This window comes from Paramormyrops kingsleyae, chromosome 19 (genome assembly GCF_048594095.1).
Source record: "Paramormyrops kingsleyae isolate MSU_618 chromosome 19, PKINGS_0.4, whole genome shotgun sequence".
Lineage (NCBI taxonomy): Eukaryota > Metazoa > Chordata > Actinopteri > Osteoglossiformes > Mormyridae > Paramormyrops > Paramormyrops kingsleyae.
In genome coordinates this window covers 25,479,352-25,505,795 of record NC_132815.1, presented here as the reverse complement: position 1 = coordinate 25,505,795, position 26,444 = coordinate 25,479,352, and the positions used below count along the sequence as shown (strand labels likewise).

General features: G+C 43.7%; 1 protein-coding gene across 2 annotated transcripts in view; it reads right to left on the bottom strand.

Moving 5' to 3' along the window:
* Positions 1-14,636: 14,636 nt before the first annotated feature.
* asap2b (ArfGAP with SH3 domain, ankyrin repeat and PH domain 2b) overlaps positions 14,637-26,444 on the bottom strand; it is a 39,389-nt gene continuing 27,581 nt past the window's right edge. The window contains exons 18-28 of one of the 2 annotated variants that reach the window (XM_023824860.2): positions 23,347-23,432; positions 22,825-22,940; positions 22,572-22,639; positions 22,265-22,372; positions 20,561-20,816; positions 19,002-19,121; positions 18,498-18,696; positions 18,344-18,402; positions 17,741-17,823; positions 17,311-17,430; positions 14,637-17,119 (exon numbers count right to left, since the gene is read on the bottom strand). In XM_023824860.2, coding sequence (XP_023680628.1) covers positions 17,045-17,119; positions 17,311-17,430; positions 17,741-17,823; positions 18,344-18,402; positions 18,498-18,696; positions 19,002-19,121; positions 20,561-20,816; positions 22,265-22,372; positions 22,572-22,639; positions 22,825-22,940; positions 23,347-23,432 — 1,290 coding nt within the window. In that variant the 3' untranslated portion in view covers positions 14,637-17,044. The remainder of the gene's footprint in view (positions 17,120-17,310; positions 17,431-17,740; positions 17,824-18,343; positions 18,403-18,497; positions 18,697-19,001; positions 19,122-20,560; positions 20,817-22,264; positions 22,373-22,571; positions 22,640-22,824; positions 22,941-23,346; positions 23,433-26,444) is intronic. The other variant, XM_072702744.1, reaches the window with a different exon arrangement.

Genomic DNA, 26,444 nt, shown 5'->3' with positions numbered 1-26,444 from the left:
ACTTCCAGCAGGATAATGCACCATGTCACAAAGCTCGAATCATTTCAAATTGGTTTCTTGAACATGACAATGAGTTGACTGTACTAAAATGGCCCCCACAGTCACCAGATCTCAACCCAATAGAGCATCTTTGGGATGTGGTGGAACGGGAGCTTCGTGCCCTGGATGTGCATCCCACAAATCTCCATCAACTGCAAGATGCTATCCTATCAATATGGGCCAACATTTCTAAAGAATGCTTTCAGCACCTTGTTGAATCAATACCACGTAGAATTAATGCAGTTCTGAAGGCGAAAGGGGGTCAAACACCGTATTAGTATGGTGTTCCTAATAATCCTTTAGGTGAGTGTATAATTTACGCTCCAGACTCATTGTCAAAGTCAAAATGGCTGTGGTTCGGTCAGCAGTCTGTAATGGAAAGTTAGTGAACTCTTCAGAATTTTCCTCTGCATAAATATGATTTGAAACATCATCAGATCTTCAGAACTCCTAAAAGTTGGTTGAGGAGAACATAATTGAACAAATGAGACAAAAATGTCATAGTTGGTCATTTACATATTGAGGAATCCAGTGTCAGAAATCTGTGAGTGGAAAAAGTATGTGAGCCTTTGCTCCAGTAGGTCTTCATCAGTCTTGCACATTGGTTTGAGGAATTTTAGCCCATTCCTCCATACAGAATTGCATTAACTCAGGGATGTTGCTGAGTTTTCTCAAATTAACTATATGCTTCAGGTCCTTCCACAACATTTCTACTGGGTTAAGGTCAGGACTTTGACTTGGCCATTCCAAAACCTTTATCTTATTCTTCTTCAACCAGTCTTTGGTAGAATGACTTGTGTGCTTGGGGTCGTTGTCTGCTGCATGACCCAGTTTCTCTTGAGATGTAGTCCATGGCCAGATGTCCTGATATTTTCCATTAGAATCGATGTTTTAAATCATATTTATGCAGGAATATGGAAAACCCTGTAGGGTTCATTAACTTTCAAGCACCACTGTACCAAGTGATGAAGAAGGTCCAGTTTAAATTGTCTTGCTTTTTTCATAATAAAATGTTCCTGGATTAGTAATTATTCTAAGAAACTACATTACATACATTGGGCTTCTTCTTGAGAGGTTTACTTTAGTCAGAAGTACTGTGTCTCACCTGCTTTTCTCCTCATTATCACCATGACAACAACAGCCACGCACACAGCTCCAAAAGAGCAACTCCAAGCACAGTACCTGCCAGGAGAAGATTAGAGATACTGAGAGAGTGCAGAACAGGATACTGTACATTCAGCTGACAGATAATGAAAGTGTAAAATCTGGTGTTGTGCTGTGTATATATAGCCTGTCACTGTATTCTCTGTCATTGATGACCGACTATATTCTTCAGAATAAATATGTGCGTATATACAGGTCTGGAAAAAATTAAGAGACCACTCTACATTTTTAAAAAATCTGTATTTTTAAATCCTGGTTTAATCCAGGTTCTGTTGGCAGAAGGCTAGAGGAGGATGACATCAAGTGCAGGTGTGAAGTGCACTGCTAGAGCAGTTTGTATCAGGCTTCAAGAAGCAGGACTCAAGTCCCATAAAGCAAGGAAGAAGCCCTTCATTAATGAGAAACAGGGAAGAGCCAGGCTGGAATTCGCATAATGTGTATTTTACATAGACACATACCTATGAAATGAGAAATAAGTGAAACTGAATATTTTGCTGTGGCTCTTAATTTTTTCCTGAGCTGTAACTATATGTGCAGCTGGTAATAAAAGCGATAACACTGTACCTGCTGTAGTTGAGGTTCTGTCACTGGTAGAAGAAGCAGAAACTGTTACAATAATACAAACATTCCCCCATATTTTATAAACAAAAGCAGAATTCAGTAGAATTAAATATGCGATTATGCTGAGAGTAACCATCATCACTGGAAAAGACATTTGATCATTATCTATAAATATTTATTTTATCAACTTTCAGAATATCACTCAGTAACTAGCAGTGTTGCCTCCAATGTCCAAGGTTTGGGTTCGAATCCCACCTCTGCTGTATGTGTGCGGAGCTTCACATGTTCTCCCCGTGTCACAGGGGTTTCCTCATGCAGTCATGCAGACATAGTCCCTCCAGCGTGTCCTGGGTCTTCCCCGGGGCCTCCTCCCAGTGGGACATGCCCAGAACACCTCACCAGGGAGGCGTCCAGGAGGCATCCTAATCAGATGCCCGAGTCACCTCATCTGGCTCCTCTCGATGTAAATCAAATAGTCCCTCTCGAATGACCAAGCTCCTCACCCTATCTCTAAGGGAGAGCCTATAAATGCAGTCTGCACAGGCCAAAGCTGAAACTGAGAGTAGACATTCAGTACTATTTATTGTTTAAATAATCAATGTAATAGTTCACACTTGGGCAATGAAACACACCTGTCAGTCACATGTTCCAATACTTTTGCTCACCTAAAACCTTTGTGTTCCATTACAAACAATGTTATCTTCTTAGTTGTTTAACAGATCTAGATGTAAAAACCTGGAACACGGTGACCCGTGTCTGGGCAAGAGAAACCGTGATTCTACTACTTTATACATCATAAGGGGTCTGATGAGCCGCACTTTGTCTGGTTCCTCATCCAGGACCTGTTTGCCTTGGGTGACCCTACCATGGGCATAAAGCCCTGGGCAACATAGCTCCTGGGATCATTGGAACACACAAACCCCTCCACCACGATAAGGTGTCGGCTCCAGGAGGGGATTAATCAGTACAGATTAATTATTTCAAACACATTTTAAGAACATTAATAAAATTATATCTAAAAATTAAGTTTATACCTGTGAGTACAGACATGTAAACTACAGCATCAGATCCACGTTGTTGATCATTGATCATCTGCCTACAGGTGTAGGACCCAGCATCTGCAGTGCTGACTTTATGAATGTGCAGAGAGCAGTCAGACCCAATTTTCATCATCTCATTTCTGTGTGAATTATTAACCACTTGTACTAATTCCTGACTTATGTTCTGAGCATAAAGCCACGTAGTTGAGGAGCAGTTAGAATGAATGACATTGTTACATGGGATAGTAACATCATCTCCCTCTCCGGAGTTCACAGTGAGCTCTGCACTGACACCTGGGGGGAGAATGGAAGCAAAAAGAAATGATATTCACTTTGTATTCCTCATGATAAAAAATAAATCCCCATTATTCTTGCAGAGATAAGCAGCAGAGACACACAAAGGGAAAAGTGACTGGCAGCTGATTCTGGTTTTGACATGAGCTGGATTTGATTTTGTTTAAAGAATCCACAGTATAAAGAGTTATTTCATTGTTTGTTTGGTGCTCAAGCTTTAAGTAGAAGACGACACTACAAACAGCATAAAACCTGCTCCCTGGTTGAGTCATTTACTTCCTTAAAACTGAAGACTACAGTTTTATTTACTTCTTAAATACTCAGAGCATAACTCAGAACTAAGAAAACAAACAGGAAATGTAACATATTAACAAAACAAGCGTAACATTTTAGTAACATTGTGTTTAAATATCTCATAAATAGACACTGAGTGAGCTTAGAGCAAGAGACTTAAACCTTGGATCAAAGAATGATGCTCTGTTGAGATACTCCTGAAGGTTAGGATCTGTGTATCTTCTTTCTAAGTCCTGAGTGATAGCTGCCTTGGCATCTTTTATGGTTTGACTGTCATCTTCTACAGACTGCATGGATTTTAGTATCAATGTCTTTAGAGGAAGGACCATTGACAGAGAGGGAGTTGTTTCGGTGCTCAAGAGGGTGGTGATTGTCTTGAGGGGTTTGAGCAGATTAATCATTTCCTCTGCCTGTCTGAGTTCACTGTCAGACAACACTGCAATGTCCTTGACATTCTTCTTAACATTTTTGTCCATCAGGGCAGAGTAGATGGCAGGCTGTTGCTCCAGATATCTCTCCATCATATCATAAATGGTATTCCATCGAGTTGTGGAGTCATGTATTAGTTTGTGTACAGGTAGATTTAGCATTTCCTATTTGACTTTCAGGGCATGAGCAGCTGTTGTGCTTTTATGGAAAAATGTCACAACTCTTCTGACCTTACTCAACAGATGGCTTATCTGTTGAAGTGCTACTGCCTTCTTGGCTGCAAGGTTTAGAATGTGTGCGAAACATCCTATGTGACCCTAGTCCAGCCGCTTCTTTTATGGAATTCACCATGTTCTGTGCATTATCTGTGGTGACTGGAATGGTGGTGATCGGTCATCAGTGCATCGGCCAAATGGCTGCTTGTGTGGCTTTCAACATGCATGTTTCTAAAATGGAGCTTTCCATTTTCCAGTCCAATATGTAATGAACTGTCACAGTTAAGTAACTTTCAGTTGCCCTGGAGGTCCAACTATCAGTTGTCAGAGCTATGTATTGTGCGTTTGCAAATTCGTTCTCAATTTTGCTCCGCGTTTCATTGTACAGTTCAGGAATAACTTTGCTGCTGAAGTGGGTACGTGAAGGGATTTCGTAACGCGGCTCAAGCGTCTTAATCATATGTTGAAATTCCATATTGTCAACAACGGAATAGGGCTGCATGTCTTTGGCTATAAAACACCCCTCGCATTCGACGCACCGACCCGCAAGGGTCCAGTCTCCCCGGTCCCGGCTCCCTTGGCCTCAGTCCCCGTGCCTCCAGTACCCACAACCCCAATCCCTGAGGAGGTCCCGGGCAACCTGACCACCGCTCCATCCTCCATAATGGAGCTGGAGGAGGAGCTGGAGTGGGACCCCTTGGGGATCACTCTGATTTCCCCAGTGGAACCCCCCAGCGACTCCTGTCAGCCACCGTCCCCGCATTGCGGCAGTTCCCGGCCGGGTGCCCGTCTCTCTGTCTCCAGGAGAGGGAGGGGACACCGACATCGGGGTCGACCCCCTGGCGTGCCTTCACAACCCCAGGCTCCATCTCAGTGGTTGGCCCCAGCCTCACCCGGGGCACCTGGTCAGCCGGCCACGGCCCGACTGCCGGCGTCCCCTTGACAGCCTGCGGGTCCCTCGCCCGTGGCTCTTCTCACGGCTTCCTCCTTGCCATCTCCACCAGCCCTGTTACCTGCATCCTCGCCACCCTCGGCGTCCCCGTCAGCCCCTGTTCCGACCCCACGGAGACCTACCTCACGCCCACCGAGGGTCCCCTCTGCTCCCCATTGCCCTTTGCCCTTAACTCCCTGTGTTCACTCCCCGTCCCGTTTCACCGTCGTTCCCTTCTAGTTCCTTTGTGCCCTCCATGTTTGCTCCTCGTCCCTCCGTGCCTTTGCTCCCCTCTGGTCCCTTTGTGCCCCCTGTGGTTCCCCCTCATCCCTCAGTGTCCTCTAGTCCCTTTGTGGCCCCCATGTTTTATTCCCGTCCGTTTGTGCCCACGTCCCCTATTCGTCCCTATGTGCCTCCTGTGGGTGTGCTCCCTGGTATGGTCCCTCCGTCGCCTGTAGTGTCCCCGGGTCCCATGTTTCCTTTTTTGGTGCCCCTGTGTGTGTCTGCGTTCCCTGTGGTGTGTCATCTGTTGTCTGAGTTCATTTCCTTGTGCAAGTTCTGTGTGTCCGTGTTGTTCCCCATGGTGCATTGATGTTGTTCTTTTTTCTCCCCAGGTTCCGTCGTGTCCTCGGTCCCCGTCGCTCTGCTCCCCTTAGACACGCCTGGAGTGCGCACCTTTGGGGGGGGGTCCTGTCATGCCCCGATCGTCCGCTCCTTCCATGTGCCACGCCCCCTTGTTAGCCCTGTGTGGATTCCCCGTGTTTACCAGCTGTTCCTGATTGTTGTCATTAGTCCATTGTATTTAGTCCGCATTTCCGTTTGTTTCCCCAGTCCGGTCATTGTAATGTCATCTCATGTGTTGCCTGATCCTGTTGTTGCTGCCTCTATTAAAACCCCGTGTTTGCCTGACTTTTGGCATCCTGTGTCTTGCTACGCTCCGTGCGCCTTAATGCGTGACAATCCATAATCAATATGCAGAAGCGCAGATGATAGTTAACACATTTATTTACCACAACTGCCAGAGAGAACCAGCAGCAGCACGGACAGGGGAAGTCACCAGTACACACATGGAGCACTACTGGGGGGAGGGTGCGAGGGGTTACAAACACATGACAAAAGGGGAACACTATATTTGGCTATATCACAAGAATACAACACACTTACATTCACTGACATAACTACATATTACAGACATTATTTACGCAAGTATTTATACTACGTACAGTCCGATTTAATGCATGTTGGTGTTCTGTTATTTTTTGCTGCCTTGTCAGAATTTGCACTGTAGTTATATCTGTCAGTTTTTGGTACACTGCCAAAATATCTTACCCATAGTTTTGAGTAGACATTTGTATAAGGATTTGTGCTATCAAAATAACTTTCCTATTCTCTAAAAGGGGTAGCAGTTTTGTTACACATAATTTTATGCTGCCAGAAACTGCTGCCTATAGTTTTCAATGTGGCAGTATAATAATGGAATAGTTAGTAAACACAACTCACTCATAAGACATCAGACATCCCAAGTCTCCCGGAAGTTCCGGGAGTCTCCCACATATTGATAGCGGCTCCCTGATGCCCGCAAATTGAATAAAATGTCCCGGAAACTAGAGCAAGCACACAAGAGCATGCGCGCGAGACAGTAACATATCCATCGCGCACTTGAGAAAATCGCGCGCACGACGGAATGAGAGAGAGAGAGAGAGAGAGAGAGAGAGAGAGAGAGAGAGAGAGAGAGAGAGCGTGCGTATGTATGGATCCCTGCGTGTGTGCCTGTTCATGTAGCCCGTGCTAGACAGACAGCATCCTGATTGGTCTACTTAGCAAAATAAGCCAATCAGATTTCAGAGCGGGTGGGCTTTTATTTAAGTTCTCGAGGACCGAAGTTATCGGTTCAGTGGAGCCTTCGAAATTTAGTGTGCTGACTAGAAAAAATTAATTAACAAAAAATTATACATATGGCCAATGTAGAAATTCTCTTGTGTGAAATTAAGTCATTTCCCTTCTTGGCGGGGGGGGGGGGGGGGGGCCTCCCTGAAATGAGTTTTTGCAGGTTGGGATGTCTGAGACATGGACATGGAGACCTCGCTCTATGTAACTGTCATACACTCACGTGGGGCAACACTCACACTGCCAGACGCAGCACAGTCGCAGCCACATCTCTGCAGTTTCAGAACGGTAATAAAGTTGATGCATAAGTTAGGTCATAAGTCGAAGACGACCTATAGTATTTTATTAATGAATTAATGAAGCCAGTCGCTTCATTGACATCATGTCTGTGTTCCATGCTTGGGTACGTTTACTGTTTAGTGATCACATAGGAGGTGTACTGTGCCTGAGTCAAACTAAACTGTGCCTGGGCTCACCTCTTCAACCGGGCATGGCACAGGGCGATCATACTAGTCAAGCACACTGGACTTTGGTGGTCAAGCATGCCCCAGCACAGTATGGGTCACCTAGTCTGAGTACCCCTGTAAGTGACTTTAAACATGGCATGGTTATTGGTGCCAGATGGGCTGGTATGAGTATTTCAGAAACGGCTGATATACAGGGATTTTCACACACAACCATCTCTAGAGTTTACGGAGAATGAGTCGAAAAAGAAAAATACAACCAGTGATCGGTGGTTCTCTGTGCAAAAATGCCCTGTTGATGGCAGAAGTCAGACAAGATTGGCCATGATAATTAAATTGATAGAAAGGCAACAGTAATTCAAATAACCACTTGTTACAACTAAGGTATGCCGAAGACCATTTCTGAACGCACAACATGACAGACGGGCAGATGGGCTACAGCAGTAGAAGACCACACCGGGTGCCACGCCTGTCAGCTAAGAACAGGAAACTGAGGCACGAGGTCACCAAAATAGGACAATGGAAGACTGGAAAAACGTTGCCTCAAATGTCAGATGAGTCTCAATTTCTGCATTCATATGGTTGTCCGAATTTTGGGTAAATAACATGAAAACCTGGATCCACCCTGCCTTTTATCAACAATTCAGGCTGCTAGTAGTGGTATAATTGTGTGGAGTATACGTTCTTGCCACACTTTGGGCCCTTAGTACCAATTGAGCATTGCTTAAATGCCACAGCCTACCTGAGTGTTGTTGCTGACCATGTCCATCCTTTTATAACTACAGTGTACCCAGCTTCTAATGGCTACTTCCAGCAGGATACCGTGCCATGTAACAAAGCTCAAATAATCTCAAAACCAAAAGGGGCTTTATTAAGGAAACTACAGGCAGGGCAAAGGAAATAAACTACAAGGGGTCAAAATGGGGTAGGGAGGATCAGGGAAAAGCACAGGATGCAGGGCACACTGGGGGGCATACTGGGGAGCATACTGGGGAGAACATGCAGGCAGCAACATCAATGACTGGACTGGGGAGCTCGAGGCAGTGAGGCACTATATACATCACTGACGAGGGAGCAGACGAGAGGCACCTGGGGTGATCCACACAAGGGCTGTAATGTGAGGTAAGATTAAGCAAGGAACTCGTGTGGCTCATTAGAACCACACAAGGGAGAGAATGATGGAGAAGCGATGTGGGGCGTGAATGAATTGGTCATTTCAGTTTATCAGTCAAACCAATTATGAAGTCTAAAAGAATCAAACTTTTTGTACACCCACGCAAAGTCTTAGATTCTAAAAATGTTTGACAAATTAACAAATAAAAACACACAGCTAATATATTATTATTATTATTATTATTATTATTATTATTCTCCACTGCTAACACTGTTTTCATTTTTATTTCATTGTCATTGTAAGTAACTTACAAAGTTTGGGAGTTGCCTTCCTCTAACCGAAAGTACTGCATTTTGCCCATAGGAGATTTGGAGTTTATGTATTATTATAATTTCTTATTTCAAATGCATTATTGACCACTGGTATCACTTTTTATTATTTAATTCATCTTGTTTTTGGAGTTGCAAACCCCTAACCCTATTTTCCCCATTGGTTATGTATATATTCAGTATGTGATTTTAGTGAGTGCGAGGTTTTTCAGTAATGCATTAGTTGAGCTGTAGCAGGACTGACTGGACCTGCTTGTGTTATAGCTACCTGTAAACCCTACCTCTATGTTTGATGACGTATGTTTGATTACATTCTTTTCATTCTTAATTCTTCCTTTATTGTTTAAATGACAATGCACATCTATTTATTTATATTTACACAGGATGTCCTTTTTTTGAAAGAGGTTCTTATCCCGAAGATAAAAGGTTATCCCGAAGATATTGCAGTTTAGATGTCAGTAAATGTGGCGAATATCGAACATAAAACCAACTTCACCGCGGTCTTTTACCTCGGGGTTAAGTAAAATGGATTAAGCTAGGACAATGTATCTGATCCCGAAATCGCACGTGCACGGGAACCTCGCGAACATGTACAGCAGTCACAGAATTCGATGGTCACAGAATTTGGTGTAACACCTGTTCTGCCTTTATAAATAGCGTTCTAACACTGTAATTCAGCAGGCACTCTATCATGGCTCTGTAAGGGTACGTATTGCTAGACTGGCTTACTAGCCTGTCTCCCAACGATACGTCCACTTGTGAGAAAATTGAGGCGATCGGGTAATTTATGACCCCCACCTTCGCGGCAGGGTCAATGTTTGTCCCTAAAAGTTTGCTTATATCCTTTGGTAAATTTCCCCCGTGCTTTCGATACCCTGACCACATCATCGATATTAAACTTATAACGATGCTTTTCAGCTGCACCAGGCATCAAGCCATATATGTTGTTGAAGACCTGTCCGGCATTCTCCGTATTCACCTCAACCGGCTTCATTTTAATGGTGCTATGGCAGGTGTTATTGTAAGCACTCGCCAGATCTTGTACAATGTCCACATACCTTCTTGTATTATAAGCCGTAAAATAGCGCCACATTTGTGTCTTTAAAGTGCGGTTAAATCTTTCTACTATGGATGCCTTAACATCATTACTGGTTGCGAAATGTATTATCCCATGTTTCTCTGTAAGCTTATGAAACAATGTGTTAAAAAACTCTGTCCCTCGATCGGTTTTTTTCTCTTTGTGGGTATCCTGCCTTCAGAGAGAATGTTTTCAAACACTTTCTTTACCTCTAAACCAGTCTTGCTTATAAGGCAGTGCACCCATGTGTATTTTGATAGAATCGGCCTATCTAATCACGTCAACATGTATTTAAAATCATCATTCTGGGACGCGTAAGCCGACATGTCCACCAATTCAGCTTGCCATGGAGAATCGATATTAGTCACAAAGACTCTATTCCTTTTAAAGTTAAATCTGATCGGTTTATGTAATGTGTATGCATCTTCACCAGACAGCCATGTCGCAACTTGCTTTTTATCCACAGTATGTCCACTTTGGTCATTTATCTGTGACCTGTATAATCTATTGACACCACCAAATGACCCAGGGTTTGATGGCATTTAATAGACACATTTCAAGTGCTTGTTATCCATCGTGAACCTCTAGCAATAATGACAAAGTGTTTTCATGACTCATTTTATTTAGAAAAGCATATAAAAATTGCCAGCCAATCACATTTTGACAGAAGTTGTTCAGCGTTTACACACCAGACTGAGTCTGCTCGAACTTGTGCATATCCCAGAAATCACTAATTGCACACTCATAATATCTACAGCACACTCATAATATTTCCCTTCAACATCACGTTTCAGCTCGCGCAATTTCTCACGTACATTAATTTCGGTTTTAAGTTCAGAAATTACTGCATCGACTGCACTTTGGACTTTGACAGGTGTGGGGTGAGAGTGAAACATCGCGACCGCTTTCGTGATGATATATTTACACCATGGTCTATACAGCTTTTTGTTCAGCTTTTCAAAATTGTTAAAGAAGTAAAACGGTTCAGGTTCGTAGAGACGCGTGTTCATGTTTCACAGAACACCCGACACAGGTCTCCTGCATCCAGAATACAGGCCAGTGCCCCTTTGATTATCTTCATGGCAGAGTCGGTGAAGCTCCCATCCATAGCATCTTCAGATAATGACAGCCCCGCAAAACGCTCGCAGAGCTCATCTATCGTCGGTGCAGGGGGTCGCGATGTGTCCATTAGGTCGGAGGCCTCCTGCGGAGGTTGTTGTGATCCCGGCCACACAGCCCAGGTCGGGCTAGAAGGGGGTGGTGGTGGTGGCAGGAACGGTGCCCCATACGGGCCCCATGATGCGGGCCACCGCGGGATGAGTTGAGGATGCGCTAGCGGTTTGTCCAGTCGCAGTTCAATAGTTGATGCCGAGTTAATGATGGGTACCACTGAAGGTACGGGTCTGTATCACCCATTCGCAGGCCAGAAGGCGATGCAGGCTCCAGTAGGGCGGCTTCAATGGAATGTCGGACTGGGTGATGTCAGTTCGCTCACCATTGCTTGCTGGGGGGATGTGTCTCGTCCTGAGTGATGGTTCACAGGATGGACGGGTTTTAATACGTTTTCAACTTGGTTAAGCACGGTCTTCTCTCATCTCATTGGTTGTCATCAAAAAGGGTTTACCAGGGGTGGGGTTCGAACCTATGCGGCCATACATCCAGTGGCTCTTAAGTCCAACGCCTTAACCACTCGGCCACCCTGGTGAACGTGGTACATTCTGCGTCAGTGCGCTTGGGCAAGCTTCGGACACCCCCTGCTTCTGGGCTAATGCCGTACACTCATTTTAACAAGGATTACCAGCGTTATTCCTTGATTCTTGTTGTCAGAAATGTTTAGGGCGCCTTACTTTATTATTCACATTAGCTGAAAAGTGCTTCATTACTTTAAAAACGTCACGGTTAAGGGGACTTATTTGGAATAACATGGCGCTCCGTTTGTTGCTACCATTTTGAAATGGGGTGTCTTACGAATCATTATTCTTTGTTTGATGCCCCGGTTTTATGTAAACATCCGCCACGGTTTATGACTACACCATATGGCCAAAGTGGCCTGGGAATGGATGATTCTACCAGTTGTTTACAGTTTTTTCTGATGGCTTAAACCCTAACTGTGATTCTTATAGCACAATTTCTAAAACTATTAATACTTATAGCAAAACCACTCACTGAGTTTGCAAAACTAAAAGCACAAACACTGCTTTGCACTCAGTTTGCAATTTTGTAACACACACTTTGCAAAACTGTAGGCACAATTTGCTGCACAACACTCTTTTTGCAGAACTTTAAACACAACTCACTGCTTACACTCAATTACCAAATTTCCAACACACTCCTAGCAAAATTATACACATGTATGGCTATCATTAACACTATTTTGCCAACTGTCTGGCACACTTTCACATGTGAAAACTGTTTTAGATAATTAGTTCACTTTGCAATCAGCCTAAGCACTATAAATAAGCCACAGGTAAGCTGTCTATGTGGAGTACAATGGAAGGAGCAGTAAGAGTGAGAAGAGTGAGAATCAGAGGAGGCCGAGGGAGAGGATGTGGAGGTGAAGAAGCGAGAGGGTTAGAGGAAGTTAGAGGAAGAGGACAAGGAGGAGCAAGAAGTGGACGAGGAGGGGAAAGAGGAAGGGTAAGAAGAGTAAGAAATAGAATAACTGATGACATCAGAGTTACAATAGTGGACCATGTCATCAACCATGGGATGACCCTGAGGGAAGCTGGCCAACGGGTTCAGCCTAATTTGAGCCGCTACACTGTGGCAAGCATCATTAGGACATTTCGAAATGAGAATCGGTAAGTACTTTGTAGCACTGCCATACTCTAATGAGAAACACAACAGTACCATACATGCAAAAATACTGAAATTGTTACTTTACAGAATTGCTAGACGTCCAGATGTTGGGGGCAGAGGAAGAATGTTCACTCCAGAGCAAGAGACCCATATAGTGAACATGGTGATTGCCAATAATGCAATAAGACTGCGCGAAATACAGCAGCGCATAATTGATAATGACACCATCTTTCAAAATATACACAGTGCAAGCATTTCTGCATTAAGTCGTGTACTTGCGCGCCACAGAATAAGAATGAAGGAAATTTACAGAGTTCCTTTCGAGAGAAACACAGAACGTGTAAGGCAACTGCGATATGACTATGTGCAGGTAAGCTATAGTGTCATTGGTTCTGAATTTGGAAGTGCATACTGTAGTGCTGTGCATGGGCCTGATGTGTTGCATTTGTTTTGTCTTGTCCAGAGAGTGATGGAACTAGAAGCAGATGCCATGGGACAAGAGCTACTTTTTGTAGATGAGGCCGGTTTTAACCTCAGTAAAACCAGGAGACGTGGCAGGAACATTATTGGACATCGTGCCATCATCAATGTCCCAGGACAACGTGGTGGTAACATAACCATGTGTGCAGCTATAAGCCAAAATGGTGTTGTTCACCATCATGCAACCATAGGCCCATACAACACTGCACGCATTATTGCATTCCTGGACACCTTACATGACATGCTCACTGTTCAGAGACCAGAGCATACCCGATATGTCATCATATGGGACAATGTTAGTTTCCATAGGGCTGCTTTGGTCCGCAACTGGTTTACAGACCACCCATCCTTCATGGCACTCAACCTCCTTCCATACTCTCCATTCTTAAATCCCATCGAGGAGTTCTTCTCTGCCTGGCGCTGGAAAGTGTACGACCGTCATCCTCATCAACAGGTAGCCCTTTTACAGGCAATGGAGGAGGCATGTGGAGATATTGACCAGGCATCATGTCAGGCCTGGATATGGCATTCAAGGAGATATTATCCCCGGTGCCTTGGACTGGAGGATATCGCATGCGATGTGGACGAAATTTTGTGGCCGGACCCAGAAAGACAACATGATGTAGGCTGATTGTCTTTTTTTTCCCCTTTTTTTTTGTGAAATTACTATTTTGTGTTCTGACTTTGTCTTGGTTTTGATGAGTGTGAATAAACACCAATACTTGAAGTTTGGATCCTTGTATGTTTACATGACACTATGACAAAAGTATGACCTCAAATTGACATCTGTACACAGAGAAAGCAAAAGCCAGATGTGTTTTGTATTCATACCATCAGTGTGCAGTTGGCGCATTGTGTGCTTAGTAGATGATGGCTTGTGTGTACTGTTTGATACGAAAACACCATTTTTACGAAGGTGTGAAGAGTTAATCTAGCTGTGTTCGCTTTTGCAAGAGAACTACAATGTTTTGATAATTGGGTGAAAGGTTTTCTTATTTGTGTGTAGAGTTTTGCAAAAATAGCCAATAGTTACAAAAAATGTGCTTAAGCAATCAGAAAAAACTGTAATAGCTTGTGAACGGATGACCAGTCTATCTCAAAGCCAGTGGCCTGTTTGATTCTACCCCCATGTTTCCTCCGGCAGGTGCGAACTTCCGTGCATGCCCGCTGTGATATGCTTGACAGACACGTTTGATGGCATTATCCCTTAAAAATAATATACCCATTGCATTATTCTAACATGGTATGTTGCTAAATACCGCTCACTAGTTCCTACAGCTATTAAATGTATTTAAATAAAATCGGGGCATCTTGTTTAAAAAAAAAAACTAACAAAATACAACTAAATGCATCTTTCTGTCAGGATGTGGGGGTGTCGCAGTTTATGACATTCCGGCAAAATGGGGGCAATAGCAAACTTCGGATCCTACTCTATATATAGCGAGAACTTGCATCAACAAAAACAGGTTTTTTCTTTCGGTAATTTTTAAGCTAAAATGTATTTTTATACACAAATATCAGCATGTCGGAAGAAATACAATTCTTAATCATTATTAAACAGGACAATGTTTATTAAGAAAGATGCATTTTTTTTTCTGGTTTCAGTTTGCTCCCAAAATGTGTATTTATGTACAAATCGCACACTCTTAGAAAAAAGGGTTCCTGGGGTGCTATATAGAACTATAGGGGTTCTAACCCTAGGAAATAGAACCATTGCCTTCAAAAAGGTGCTATTTCTTTTAATTGAACCCTCTATAATGGTTCTATATAGAACCTTTTGAGGGTGCCATATACGTACCAAGCTATAGAACCCTTAAAGGTTCAATATGGAACCTTTTGTTTTAAGAGTGCAGTACCTTAATCTCCCCACATATTTTACAGTTTATTATTATTGCGTTTCCTTCTTGTGTCAGGCTGAAGTAACATATTAGCTCCCCGGTATCCGTGGGTGATACGTTGCAAGACCAACTACGGATAGTTAAAACCGCGGATAATAGCGAACCATTTCCAAACCCGATATAGAACATGATTGTTGTGCATTTACTTAAGGTAAAGTTTGATAATTTACACACATTAAGACTACCAATATTAAATACAGTAATAAAGTACATTGTATATTACAGTACTGTACTCTCAAATGAAAGGGATTCTGACGTTTTAGCCTAATTCTCAAGAGTCAGTATAGCAATTAAAAAATATCATGTATCAAGGGATGGAGCAGTGAAAATCATGCGTTTTATACCCCTCAACCGACAAAGGATCATTGAAAAAACATAGGCTGCTGTTACAATATTTTTCATTGTAAAGTGTGTATCATGTACCTGTATATAACCTCTAATGATAATAATGTTTAAAAATATCTTAGCTATTATGAGTACTCACTGGCTTACAGCCTACACGTGTATGGTGCATGGCTTGAAACTTATGAACCATTTCTGGAATTTTTTAACTTTTTTTGGACCACGTTACACTGCAGATAAACTGTGGATCTGGGGTCCCACTGTGTTCATGTTTTAAAAAAGTGAAAATATTTACAGTATTTTGACTAAGCAACACAAAGGGACAGTAAAAACAGCCATGTTTCATCTAAATGCATCTCCACACTAAATTCTAGATCATGCGTACTCTATCCATCCATATATTTTCTGTACCAGCTTGTCCTGTTCAGGGATCGCAGGGGTCCAGAGTCTATCGCAGAAGCTACAGATGCAATGCAGGGAATAACCTAGGATGTGATGCCAACCCATCACAGGGAGCAGTCAATGCACAAACCACATAAATATACAATGTACATAGTTTTCAAAACACTATACCAATTATCCATTATTAGGATCTCATATTAAGATTTCCCAGTTAAGGTCCTATTTCCAACTCAACTTGGCACCTGTTACTTGTTGACATGTGGACTCCTGAAGCTGCAGTAATCTGCTGCACATATGTGGTAAGAGTCTGTCAGGCAGTGTTGGAGATTAAGGTCCACAGAGCCTGAAGGCTAAGAGCCAGTCCCATCTGCCTGCAGCAGTGATACTAAGAATGGTCCCCCCTCGTGCTCAGATGCGTCCCTGTTGCTCCTGGACATGATGGGATGTCCTTCCTTGAGCTGACCACCACTACAGGAGCTGCAGGGGGGCTGCGGTAAGGACCCTGCGTCAGACGGGGTTACCCTGTGCTAATGAGCCGGTCTCAGGCTCATTTACTGTGCTAGGGTGTGTTAATGTGAAGTAAATGAGAGGCCCAGTGTGTGTCATTACTGAATAACTGGTGAGTATTCCAGCCGTCCATCTACCAGCCATACACGTGCTAGCAGAACATCTTGCATTTAGATAAGGGCTTTCAGCAGGATTTTTCAGTTTGAACGTGATGGGACAAGTGGAGAATATTCTCATATAAAAATCTTATGGCTTTTCCCAGAGCTAGAACTAAACACACAAAATAACAGTATAATATAAAAGGTAAACTGTTAAAAACTGTACAAAAAAGCATCTGAAAGAACTTTTCTATTGCAGATTCATGGAAAGTAATGAATCATTACTTTCATTAAAGCCTGAGGGAAATGCAGACCTGCCATGGTCACCACGCTGGGTGATTCTCAGAGAGAAATAATGAAACATTCACATCTTCTCACACATTCATGCATCCAGCTGTATTTTTTCCCAAGTTACTGTAATTCAAATTCAGCACTGATAAGAAATTAGAACATTTTCCTTGCAAAATTTCATTTTAGTGTAAACCTTTTTTTAAATTCATCATGGTGCTTCTGTAAAACCTTTGGAAAAAGGTTTGCAGGAAGAGATGTGAAAGTTGCAGAAGCGCAAATACACATACACACAAACATATAAATGCACACACAGATACACAAACTGTGCAGACTAATTAGAGTACAGTTCTCCCCCCAAATCCTGCCCCTTGACTGATGTGCGTGTCAGTCAGTCCGTGATGAAGTGCACGAAGGTCACAGGAAACACGCCCCTCCGCTTCGGGTCGTTCTCCACATGGCCGAACTGGAACGTCAGATGACAGGTAATTTGCTCAGAGAGCGGATTCTGAGAGCGTAACCGCAGCTGTGCCACCTTCCTCTCACTAAACCTCCATTTAACAATAATAAATGGTTTAGCTGCTGACAGATACAGTATCCTACATCCAAAAGGACTAGTTAATGCCAGAGGAAGTGCTGCTCATCCCAGACACTCACCCACCACTCTTGGTCCTCCTCCCCTTCGACCACAATCACCTCTCCTTCAGAAAAGGTCAGCTCGTCTGGGTTGTCAGCTTTGCAGTGGTATATGGCCTTTACGCGCTTGGGTTTCTGTTTCTGACATGCAAAAACGAATAATGAACACACTGGCCTGCAGGAGGCGCTCAGAGCCCGGGGCTTCTTCTGAACGGCATAATCTGAGCACCACTGTGCTCACTGGTGAGATACCAAGCCTTCATTTTAGGCTTGTGAATAAAGCTTGTCAGTCTGGCTCATCAGATTCTAGTCTGAGGATGAAGGCTCAGTGCTATAAAAGCAGCAGAGATACATTGGCGCATTCTGCTTTTTGCTTTGACGATAACCTACTACTTTTCCAAAATTGCAGGTCTTGCATCCTTTCTGCGCCCTCTGACCAATGATGACTTACTAGGTAGGTCGGCCTGGGCACAGGAGGTGGGGGTGGGGTCTGTTCAGAGGTATCCAGAGGGGAGCTGGACGCTTCTTTGGCTGCTTAAACAGAGGAGGTGACAGCAGTGTTAAGAGGCAGGGAACACAGGAAGCAAGAGAGGGTCAAGAGAGCGACTGTGTGGGATGTGCCTAAACAGTTTAATTTCATCTCTGCACTGCTTGTCCTGTTGAGATGGCAACATACAAGCAGCCCTCTCCTCCCATGACCAAAGACTGTAGTTCCTTCTGGGGAATCTCACTCCCTCCAGCTGTCCTGAGTCTGCCCCGGGGCCTCTGCCCTGGGAGACGTGCCTGGAACAGGGATGCTACCTGAAATCCCTGAAACACTCTTACTATTTCTCTGTTGAGAAAGGATATAAAATATACCAATATTTCTTTTTCTTTTGTTTGACTTGTTTATGCTGAGATTTCCGAAACATTATAAGATCTGACTCATCCTAGCAGCTTTTCCAAGTTCTGTCAAAAATGCTACTACTGTAAAACAAGCAGTTAAAGAGAAAAGACGTTCAGTGTAGATGAGTCCCACAGACAACTGCAGTACAGTAGGTGTCACTCTAGTTACCTGGTTTCTTCGGTGACACAGGCTTGGCTGTGGGCCACTTTGGAAAAGTATTATCCATGCTGAAATCACAAACACAAAAACACAGGGTGAGTTTGTCTGTGAAGCAGAGGCTCCCCATACCAACAGTAGCATAAGCAAGTCTCACTGATGTCACCTGGTGGGGGATTTAGGTACTGCAATTCTCCCAGGGGGCAGGCCTGGGACCAGGGTAGGCTTTCTTGAGGGTGGAATCAAAGCGGGTTTGACTGGAGGAAGAGGTGGTGGTGGAGGCAGGGGTGGGGCTGGCACTGATGGTAGTACTGGTGGAAAAACTGGAAGCACTGGTGGTCCTATCTGGTTTGATGGCGGCACAACTGGAGGGACATGAAGGGTTAAAAAATATTTAAAAATAAAAATGATTTTTTTGTAATGTAATCAAGTTATTATTGTAATTTATACATGCAATCTCCTTTGTGTGCAAGATGAAATACAAAGTAAAAGAATGCTCAACCTGAACTGAGCCAATGAAACTATGGAGCTGTCTGCATAAATAGGTAATACTTTAATATCATCTGGCTAAGCCTTGGGTTGGGCGCATATCCATAACAATCACAGTATTCTGGGCCATGCAGAGCAGTGGATGCTGGCCGTCTGGAGCTAGTGGGGAGGCAGTGCTCACCAAGCGAGGCGGCGGCAGCACTGGCCTGGTCACAGCCCACCGCCTCCATATCCCCTGGCCCCGCCTTCCACCCTCCTCCACCAATGGGGGGCGCCACACCAATAAATCCAGGTAATGGGACTGATGACACAAAGACAGGGTTACAGCTCACTGGCCAGCCAGGGCAGACATTGTGTGCGAGTGTTACTGAGCAGTGACATTACACAGGAGGCAGTGCAGCTGGATCAGCATTTGTTTTACAATTAATCAGCTGTCCATTATTTAAAATGACATTTAATTGGCAGTAAGAAATAGAAATATGGGTTCATTTTGTCATTTTGGGGTATAGTGTGTAAACTGATGGCAAAAATGAGTTGGTTTGATCCATTTTGTAATAGGCTGGAAAAAGTGGAAGGTTCTGGATGGTGTCTCAATGTGGTAATCCAGAGAGGAACTCATTATTGATTTTTTTCTTAACATTGTCTGGAGATCACAGCTTTTATCTTTTGTTTTCCTGATGTGATGATGTAGATGCTTTCTGTCACTGCCTGCTTCACTGTGCAGCATCAGCACTCAGCACTCAGGACTATGCCGTCGAATAAAGTCCCTCTTTGAACGCTGTAATCTTAATAATCTTACTCAAAATGTAGTGTTTCTGTCCATTACTTCCGTTACCTTCCTAGTAGAGGTCTAGTGAGTAGTAAATGTTACCTAGCAGTCTGTAATTTTGTCCTCTTGATTACTGATGAAAAATTGGAATTCTATAACAGCCCAATGTTATCTCATGGTAACGCTTTTATTCGAAAATTAATTCAAAGCTGTGATTTAGTTATCCATATTTTCACAAGTGATGAACACGAATAGCACTGACAGACATACTGCTATTTCTGCTTGTGACAGTCCATGATCAAAGTAAGATTGAATGCATTGGTCCATGATGATGATGATGATATGTATACAACTATACTGCTGAACATCATGGGTGAAAACAAATTGTGATCTCGATATAACAGTAAGAAAAAAAAAACAATGCGTTGTCTGCTCTGGACTTCCGTAGCTTGAAGGCAAGAGTAAAATATTATCATGTCATCATAAATATGAGAAAACCTTAATTGTAATAAGACCTCTTCAAAATTATTAAGTCGTTAAGTTATCCATCCATCGTCCATATATGTTGCACACGGAACACAGGGAAATCACAGAGGCATGCAGGCCAGCTTAGAATGTGATACACTGATGTACAGCCCGCTACACTGCATCCTGTTATTCTGCAGGAGGCTAAAGTTCACTCACACACAGGGAGAAACTTTACAAGTTGTTATATGGTGATGGCCAAATGAAGCTTCAGGAAGCATTTGCTGTACTTTCTTACCCCACTAGATGGTCCTCTTTGCTCAAAAAAGGGCTCCAAAGCATGCCCCAAAGTAAACCAAGAGCACCATCTAGTGGGGTCAAAAAAATACAGCAAAGTGTTCATGAAGCCTCATTTGGCCATCACTACTGTCGTGATTCTGTTACAATCCACGGTGATGGTTATCATTGTGAGCTGTGAAAGGGAGAAGTAATAATGGGGTCCTCACCTCTGATTGTGGGTCGAGAGGGCAGTGGGGGAACAGGAAAGTTGGGGGGAGGGGGAGGTGGGGGGGGAGGGGAGTCCACGTAGGTGCCGTAGGTCTCATTGATGATGCTGGGGATGAATCCCCTCTGCTTGTCCCGGACCAGGCTGGCAGCATCTCGGGCCAGAGAGGCCAACTGGGGCTGCATGGGGCCGGGGCCGGGGCCAGGGCCTGGCATCACAGGGATGAATGGACGGTCCTCCCGCCTTGGCAGGATCGGCTGCACAGAACAGACAATTGATCCCGTGTGCTAACTCAAAAAGTATTTGACAGATCTTTTCCCAAACACATTACATGGGGGACAAACTGAAAAGAATCAAAATTGAAGCAACACTGCTTAGTGGCAGCAAAGCGAAGGGCATCTGCAAAAGACCTTGTGGAAAGGATTATGATATTTGATCTTATTACTCTATTTGATCTTTGATAGATCTTATTACCCCTTCACAAAAATATCCTAAATATGAAGATATATACCTGTTTTCGTTCACCCCAAAACAGCAGTGCAAGGTGGCAAACAGAGGACATAAAGGGTGGCTTTTATGGGTCTTTTTTAAACATCATCTACCCACAGTTTTTATCAGTAGCAGTCCAATAGCTGTTTAGTGAAACTTGTCATGGGAAGCTACAAAATTTAACATGACAAAACCCCACTTGGCATGGAGGAATTTAATCATGTCATGTAGTCCTAGTCAGTGAAGGCATATGGGAAAACAGCCACAGGCACTGATCCAGTAGTACTTTGGCTATACCGCGGTATCTTTGTTCAGCAAAATTTAATGTGGGTACCCCCCCCCCCCATTTCAAAATTTATAATGGAGAAATCCCTTGTCAAGATACTGGAATAATGTTGCTTTTGAAAATATCATCAAAATACTGTATGCCACAGGAGGAGTTCCTGATTAGTTCAAATACAACATGTCTCAGGGTCAAGCAAACATAGTCTTCATCGAATGACATCATAACATTGGTCCATTATTCATACTCCAGGCCCACAGCCATCCAGCCAGGGGGCAGCGCATGGCTCAGCCTGTGTCTGTGAGCAGAAGGTCGCCGGTTTCAGCCTGGCCTCTGCTGAGCAAGGTCCATAACCCCAGCGTGTTTTTATTATTATTATTTTTATTATTAAAATTAATAATAATAATGACAATAATAATAAGAAATAAAGTCAGGACCTTACATTGTTCCGCACACCCTTTTCAGGTAAGAATGTTCCTATGTTTTTTATGTCTCACATATCCCTTAACAAAAGGCTTACACAATAAAAGGAATACTTTACAAATCACCCAAAAAAACACTGGTTTTAACTAATGTGGTGATGTCATACAAAGACTGTAAATGGTTAAAGAAGTGAAACGTAAGCCTCTTACTGACCCAGGGATGTGTTGAACTTGGGAAAATTAGGAGCGCTATCACGGTATAATATATGGACGTTATGAAAAATTAAGATACTGCCTAAGTCTAACGTAGTGTAGTGAGGTTGTGGGGTTCCAGAGTAGGGATTAAATGGGGAGGGGGGGAGCTGGTGCTGTCTGGGGAATACATTGTTGTCATTCCAAAAGCATCTAAATATTAGCTCAATCATTCAGTGACATATTTTTCTATCCATTCTTTGTATGTAGGACTAAATTCTACCCCCTGGTGGGTGGCAGGGTGGGTAACAGGCAGCACCTTCTCCTCCAGATCCTCGTCGCTCTCATCCAGGTCCTCGTGCTTCAGACGCCACTCGTACTCCACATGCACATGGGCGTTGAACTTCCCAGCCAGTGACCGGTTCAGCTGCCAGTTCAGGGTGACAAATGAAGGAGAGTCAGCCGGCCGTTTCCCCCGTAAGTGTCCATGCCACTCTTGTCACGCCGGGGACGCCGGGCCCTCGGAGCACCAGTAGGCGTCCAATGCAGACCAGCCCGGTGAACCTGAGCTCTGGCAGGGCCTCCCCTGCCCAGTCCTGCCCGAGTTCGAAAGGAGAGGTGCTCACCAGCTCCACGCACTGTTCATGTCGCAGCCGCTTGGCGATCTCCATAGGAGTCTCTCCAGCCTCATTAGCTGTACAGAGACAGACACAGACACAGCACGGTTACTGTGGTCACACACGAGCTGGATACCAGTGATTCATAAAAGGAGGGGGGGGTCTATAATTTATGGTCTACGTTGGCAGCTGCAGGAGAATCTACTGGAAACACTGGCTAATTTCATCAGAGCGGCTTCCTGGTGGCACCGCCGGTTCTCACCGATGTCTGTGGAGGCTTTGCCCCTGAGCAGCAGTTTGAGGCACTCGCTGTTGTCGGTGAGGCAGCAGTAATGCATGGCTGTGCTGCCTTTGGCCGTCTGCTTGTCCAGGTTGCCGCTGTGGGTCAGACATTGTGGCAGTCATAGCTGGAGACCCTGACATCACACCTCAACCCACATTACATTATCTATGCTATTCCTAGCTCTATATCATCTATAACAGAACAGAGCATAAGCTATGGTCTAGGGCTGCAGTGCCAGCAGGGGGCATAGTTATTAAAGAAACTGCCCAGGTTGAACCTGGTACTTAGGAAAGAAAATTTTCACCCATAATATGTGTGAGCGATGGGGAGACTGACTAAGATCTCAAAAGGTTCTCAGTCTGAGGGATGCACTTTGCCCTGAAACGTCAGTCATCCTTTGAGTTTCACGGATGCGCCTCACCATTCCCTTTCTTACTGTGTCATCTGCAGCCCCCCAACTCCCCCGCTTGTAGCAGTTTGTCTCAGCTAAGACCCACTTGCCTGTTCTGAGCAAGGAAGTCCACAACGTGCAGGGAGGTCCGGTCCGCCAGCCGGACGGCAAAGTGAAGTGCCGTTTCTCCTGGCTCCTGGAAGTGTGTAGTGGGGGAACCAGGTAAGACATGGGGGCTTTAGAATGCTCTTGTTCCCTGGGGTGGTGGCCTGACATCACCACACCTTATCACCCCTCTTTAACTCCACATTTCCTGGGAGAGCAGATGTGAAGACCTGTCCAGCACAGAAACCATACTGATCCAGATCTCTGCATCAACCTCCACCCCCTCAATGATCAGGCACCAGCAGCTTCTTGCTACTTGCATACAATACATAGGACTTATTTAGTTTCTGTGCGTCCCTGCTTCTCCTATGAGACACACAATCAGAGGTCAGAGGTTTATCATTTCTCTGCACACCCCTGCTCTTACCTTTAATGACCCTGGTCATCTGATCTGTACTCTCAGAGGCATCACAGACTGCATATTTTTTTATTCATCACACCAATATACATACAGTAAACTGGTTCAATTTCCAGACGACACCAAGGTGGACGGTGTAGCAGATACTGATCTAGCAGCAGAGAGGCTACAACGGGATCTGGATATAATTAGCAACTGGGCTGATACTTGGCAGATGAAATTTAACACAGATAAATGTAAGGTACTCCATGCAGGGAGCAGAAATATAAAGTACAGATATTTTATGGGTTCCACTGAAATAAAAGTAGCTGATTACGAGAAAGATCTCAGTGTGTATGTTGATGCTTCCATGTCTCACTCTCGCCAGTGTGGGGAAGCAATAAAAAAGGCCAATAGAATGTTGGGTTATATCTCTAGGTGTGTGGAGTTTAAGTCAAGGGGGGTGATGTTACACTTATATAATTCCTTGGTAAGACCCCACCTAGAATATTGTGTGCAGGTTTGGTCACCATACCTTAAGAAGGACATTGCTGCCTTAGAAAAGGTGCAACGGAGGGCTACGAGAATGATTCCTGGTCGTAGAGGAATGCCTTATGAGGAGAGGTTAGCTGAGCTGAATCTGTTTAGCCTTGAGCAAAGGAGACTAAGGGGGGACATGATTCAGGTCTAAGATTCTAACGGGTCTGGATGCTGTTCAGCCAAATGGCTATTTCAATATTAGTTTAAATACTAGAACTCATGGTCATAGGTGGAAATTAGCGGGAGAACATTTTAAAACAAATTTGAGGAAGCACTTCTTTACACAGCATGTAGTTAGAGTATGGAATAGTCTTCCTGCTAGTGTAGCGGAAGCTAAAATCCTGGCTTCCTTTAAATCAGAGCTAGATAAGATTTTAACAACTCTGAGCTATTAGTTAAGTTCTCCCCAAACGAGCTTGATGGGCTGAATGGCCTCCTCTCGTTTGTAAATTTCTTATGTATTTCAATTTCAACAGGGTGGATGTTTCTGAGAAGCTGGACCCACCACCAACTAGAGCTACATCACATCACGTCGTGATATAATAGCCATGATATAATCACCAGGGCTTTTTTGGAGGTGTTTAGAGACACTCACAATTTGGTAAGCAGATTAGTAGTATATCTAAAATATTACTGAGAAGTGTATTGTCAAGCCCAAAATTGGCACTGAATAACAAGGGGAGTACCGGCACCTGGCACTGAATAACAAGGGGAGTACCGGCACCTGGCACTGAATAACAAGGGGAGTACCGGCACCTGGCACTGAATAACAAGGGGAGTACCGGCACCTGGCACTGAATAACAAGGGGAGTACCGGCACCTGTTTTTCCCCACTTCAAACACTGGTGAAAGCCCATCCATCTATTCATCCAGTACAGGCATGTTGGGGGGGCTATAGCACAAAGCATACAGCACAAGGCAGGTGACACACTTAGCAGGATGTTAATACTTGTCAGTGACCAAAGAACTGACCCCCCTGGCCAGTAGCTCAGTTTTACTGGCCCTTTAAATATTTTTACTGGCAAGGCTAAATAAACAAACAAACAAAGATTACATTTTTCCATAAAATTGATAATTTATTAATTATGTATAGTGCCCTCCACAATTATTGGCACCCGCTGTAAAGATTTGTTAGAAAAAAATCCACCTTTTGGTAAAGCAGCTTCATGTCACACATGTCACTAAAATCCAACCTTTCATTGAAATATATTTATTCCAAGAAAAAAAAATCAAGAAATTTTCATTAAGAAATAATTATTTTTAACAAAAACACATGTGCCACGATTATTGGCACCACTGCTTTTAATACTTTGTAAAACTTCCCTTTGCCAGTATAACAGCACTGAATCTTTATATATCCGTAAAGAGCCGGTGTGTATGCAGGTTTTTGGGATAACCTGTAGGTCAGCTGTTCAAACCCAGGTGTGAGGACTCTTTCAGCCAATCAGTCCTCTAATTAGGGAGCTGCAGCGAAAACCCGCATATACAGCGGCCCTTTGCGGATAAGATTGGCCACCCCTGTCCTATAACATTTTATAAGGTTGGACAATACCAAGCAGGGCATCTGAGACCATTCCTCTTTACAGAAGCTCTCCAGATCACCCAGGGTCCTAGGCCCTCTTTTCAGCACTCTGCTCCTCAGCTCAGCCCACAGGTTTTCAGTGGGGTTTAGGTCAGGGGACTGAGATAACCAATGACGTAGAACATGCTTACTTAATCTATTAACCAGAAAATAAATGTTATTTACATAGTGAACCCATGTTCGTTTGGTTCATCATTAATCAATCGAAGGGTTCATGCAGGTACCATATTTGTTCATGATGTCACCTTGATTGGTAACTGAGTTACTAAGTTATTTGTGTCCCCTCGAGTTGTTTTACCCAGATGTTTTCTTTGATTGGACCTACACCAGTCACAAGCTTGTGAAAAAGGAAACCACACTCACTCAAATACTTTCCTTAATCTGATTATAAAATGTGTCATGAAAATTCAGGTTACTGAAGGAATCTGTTCATTCAAATGCATATCAACAAATTCAAAATGATTATTACTTTCATCTGCTTATTCTGTGCATGTAAACGTAGCACATGGGTAAACCGTACTTGCAGGTGGCAAAGGAGATATTAAGTAAAAGGCAACCATTGCCAGAGAAACACAATATATTCA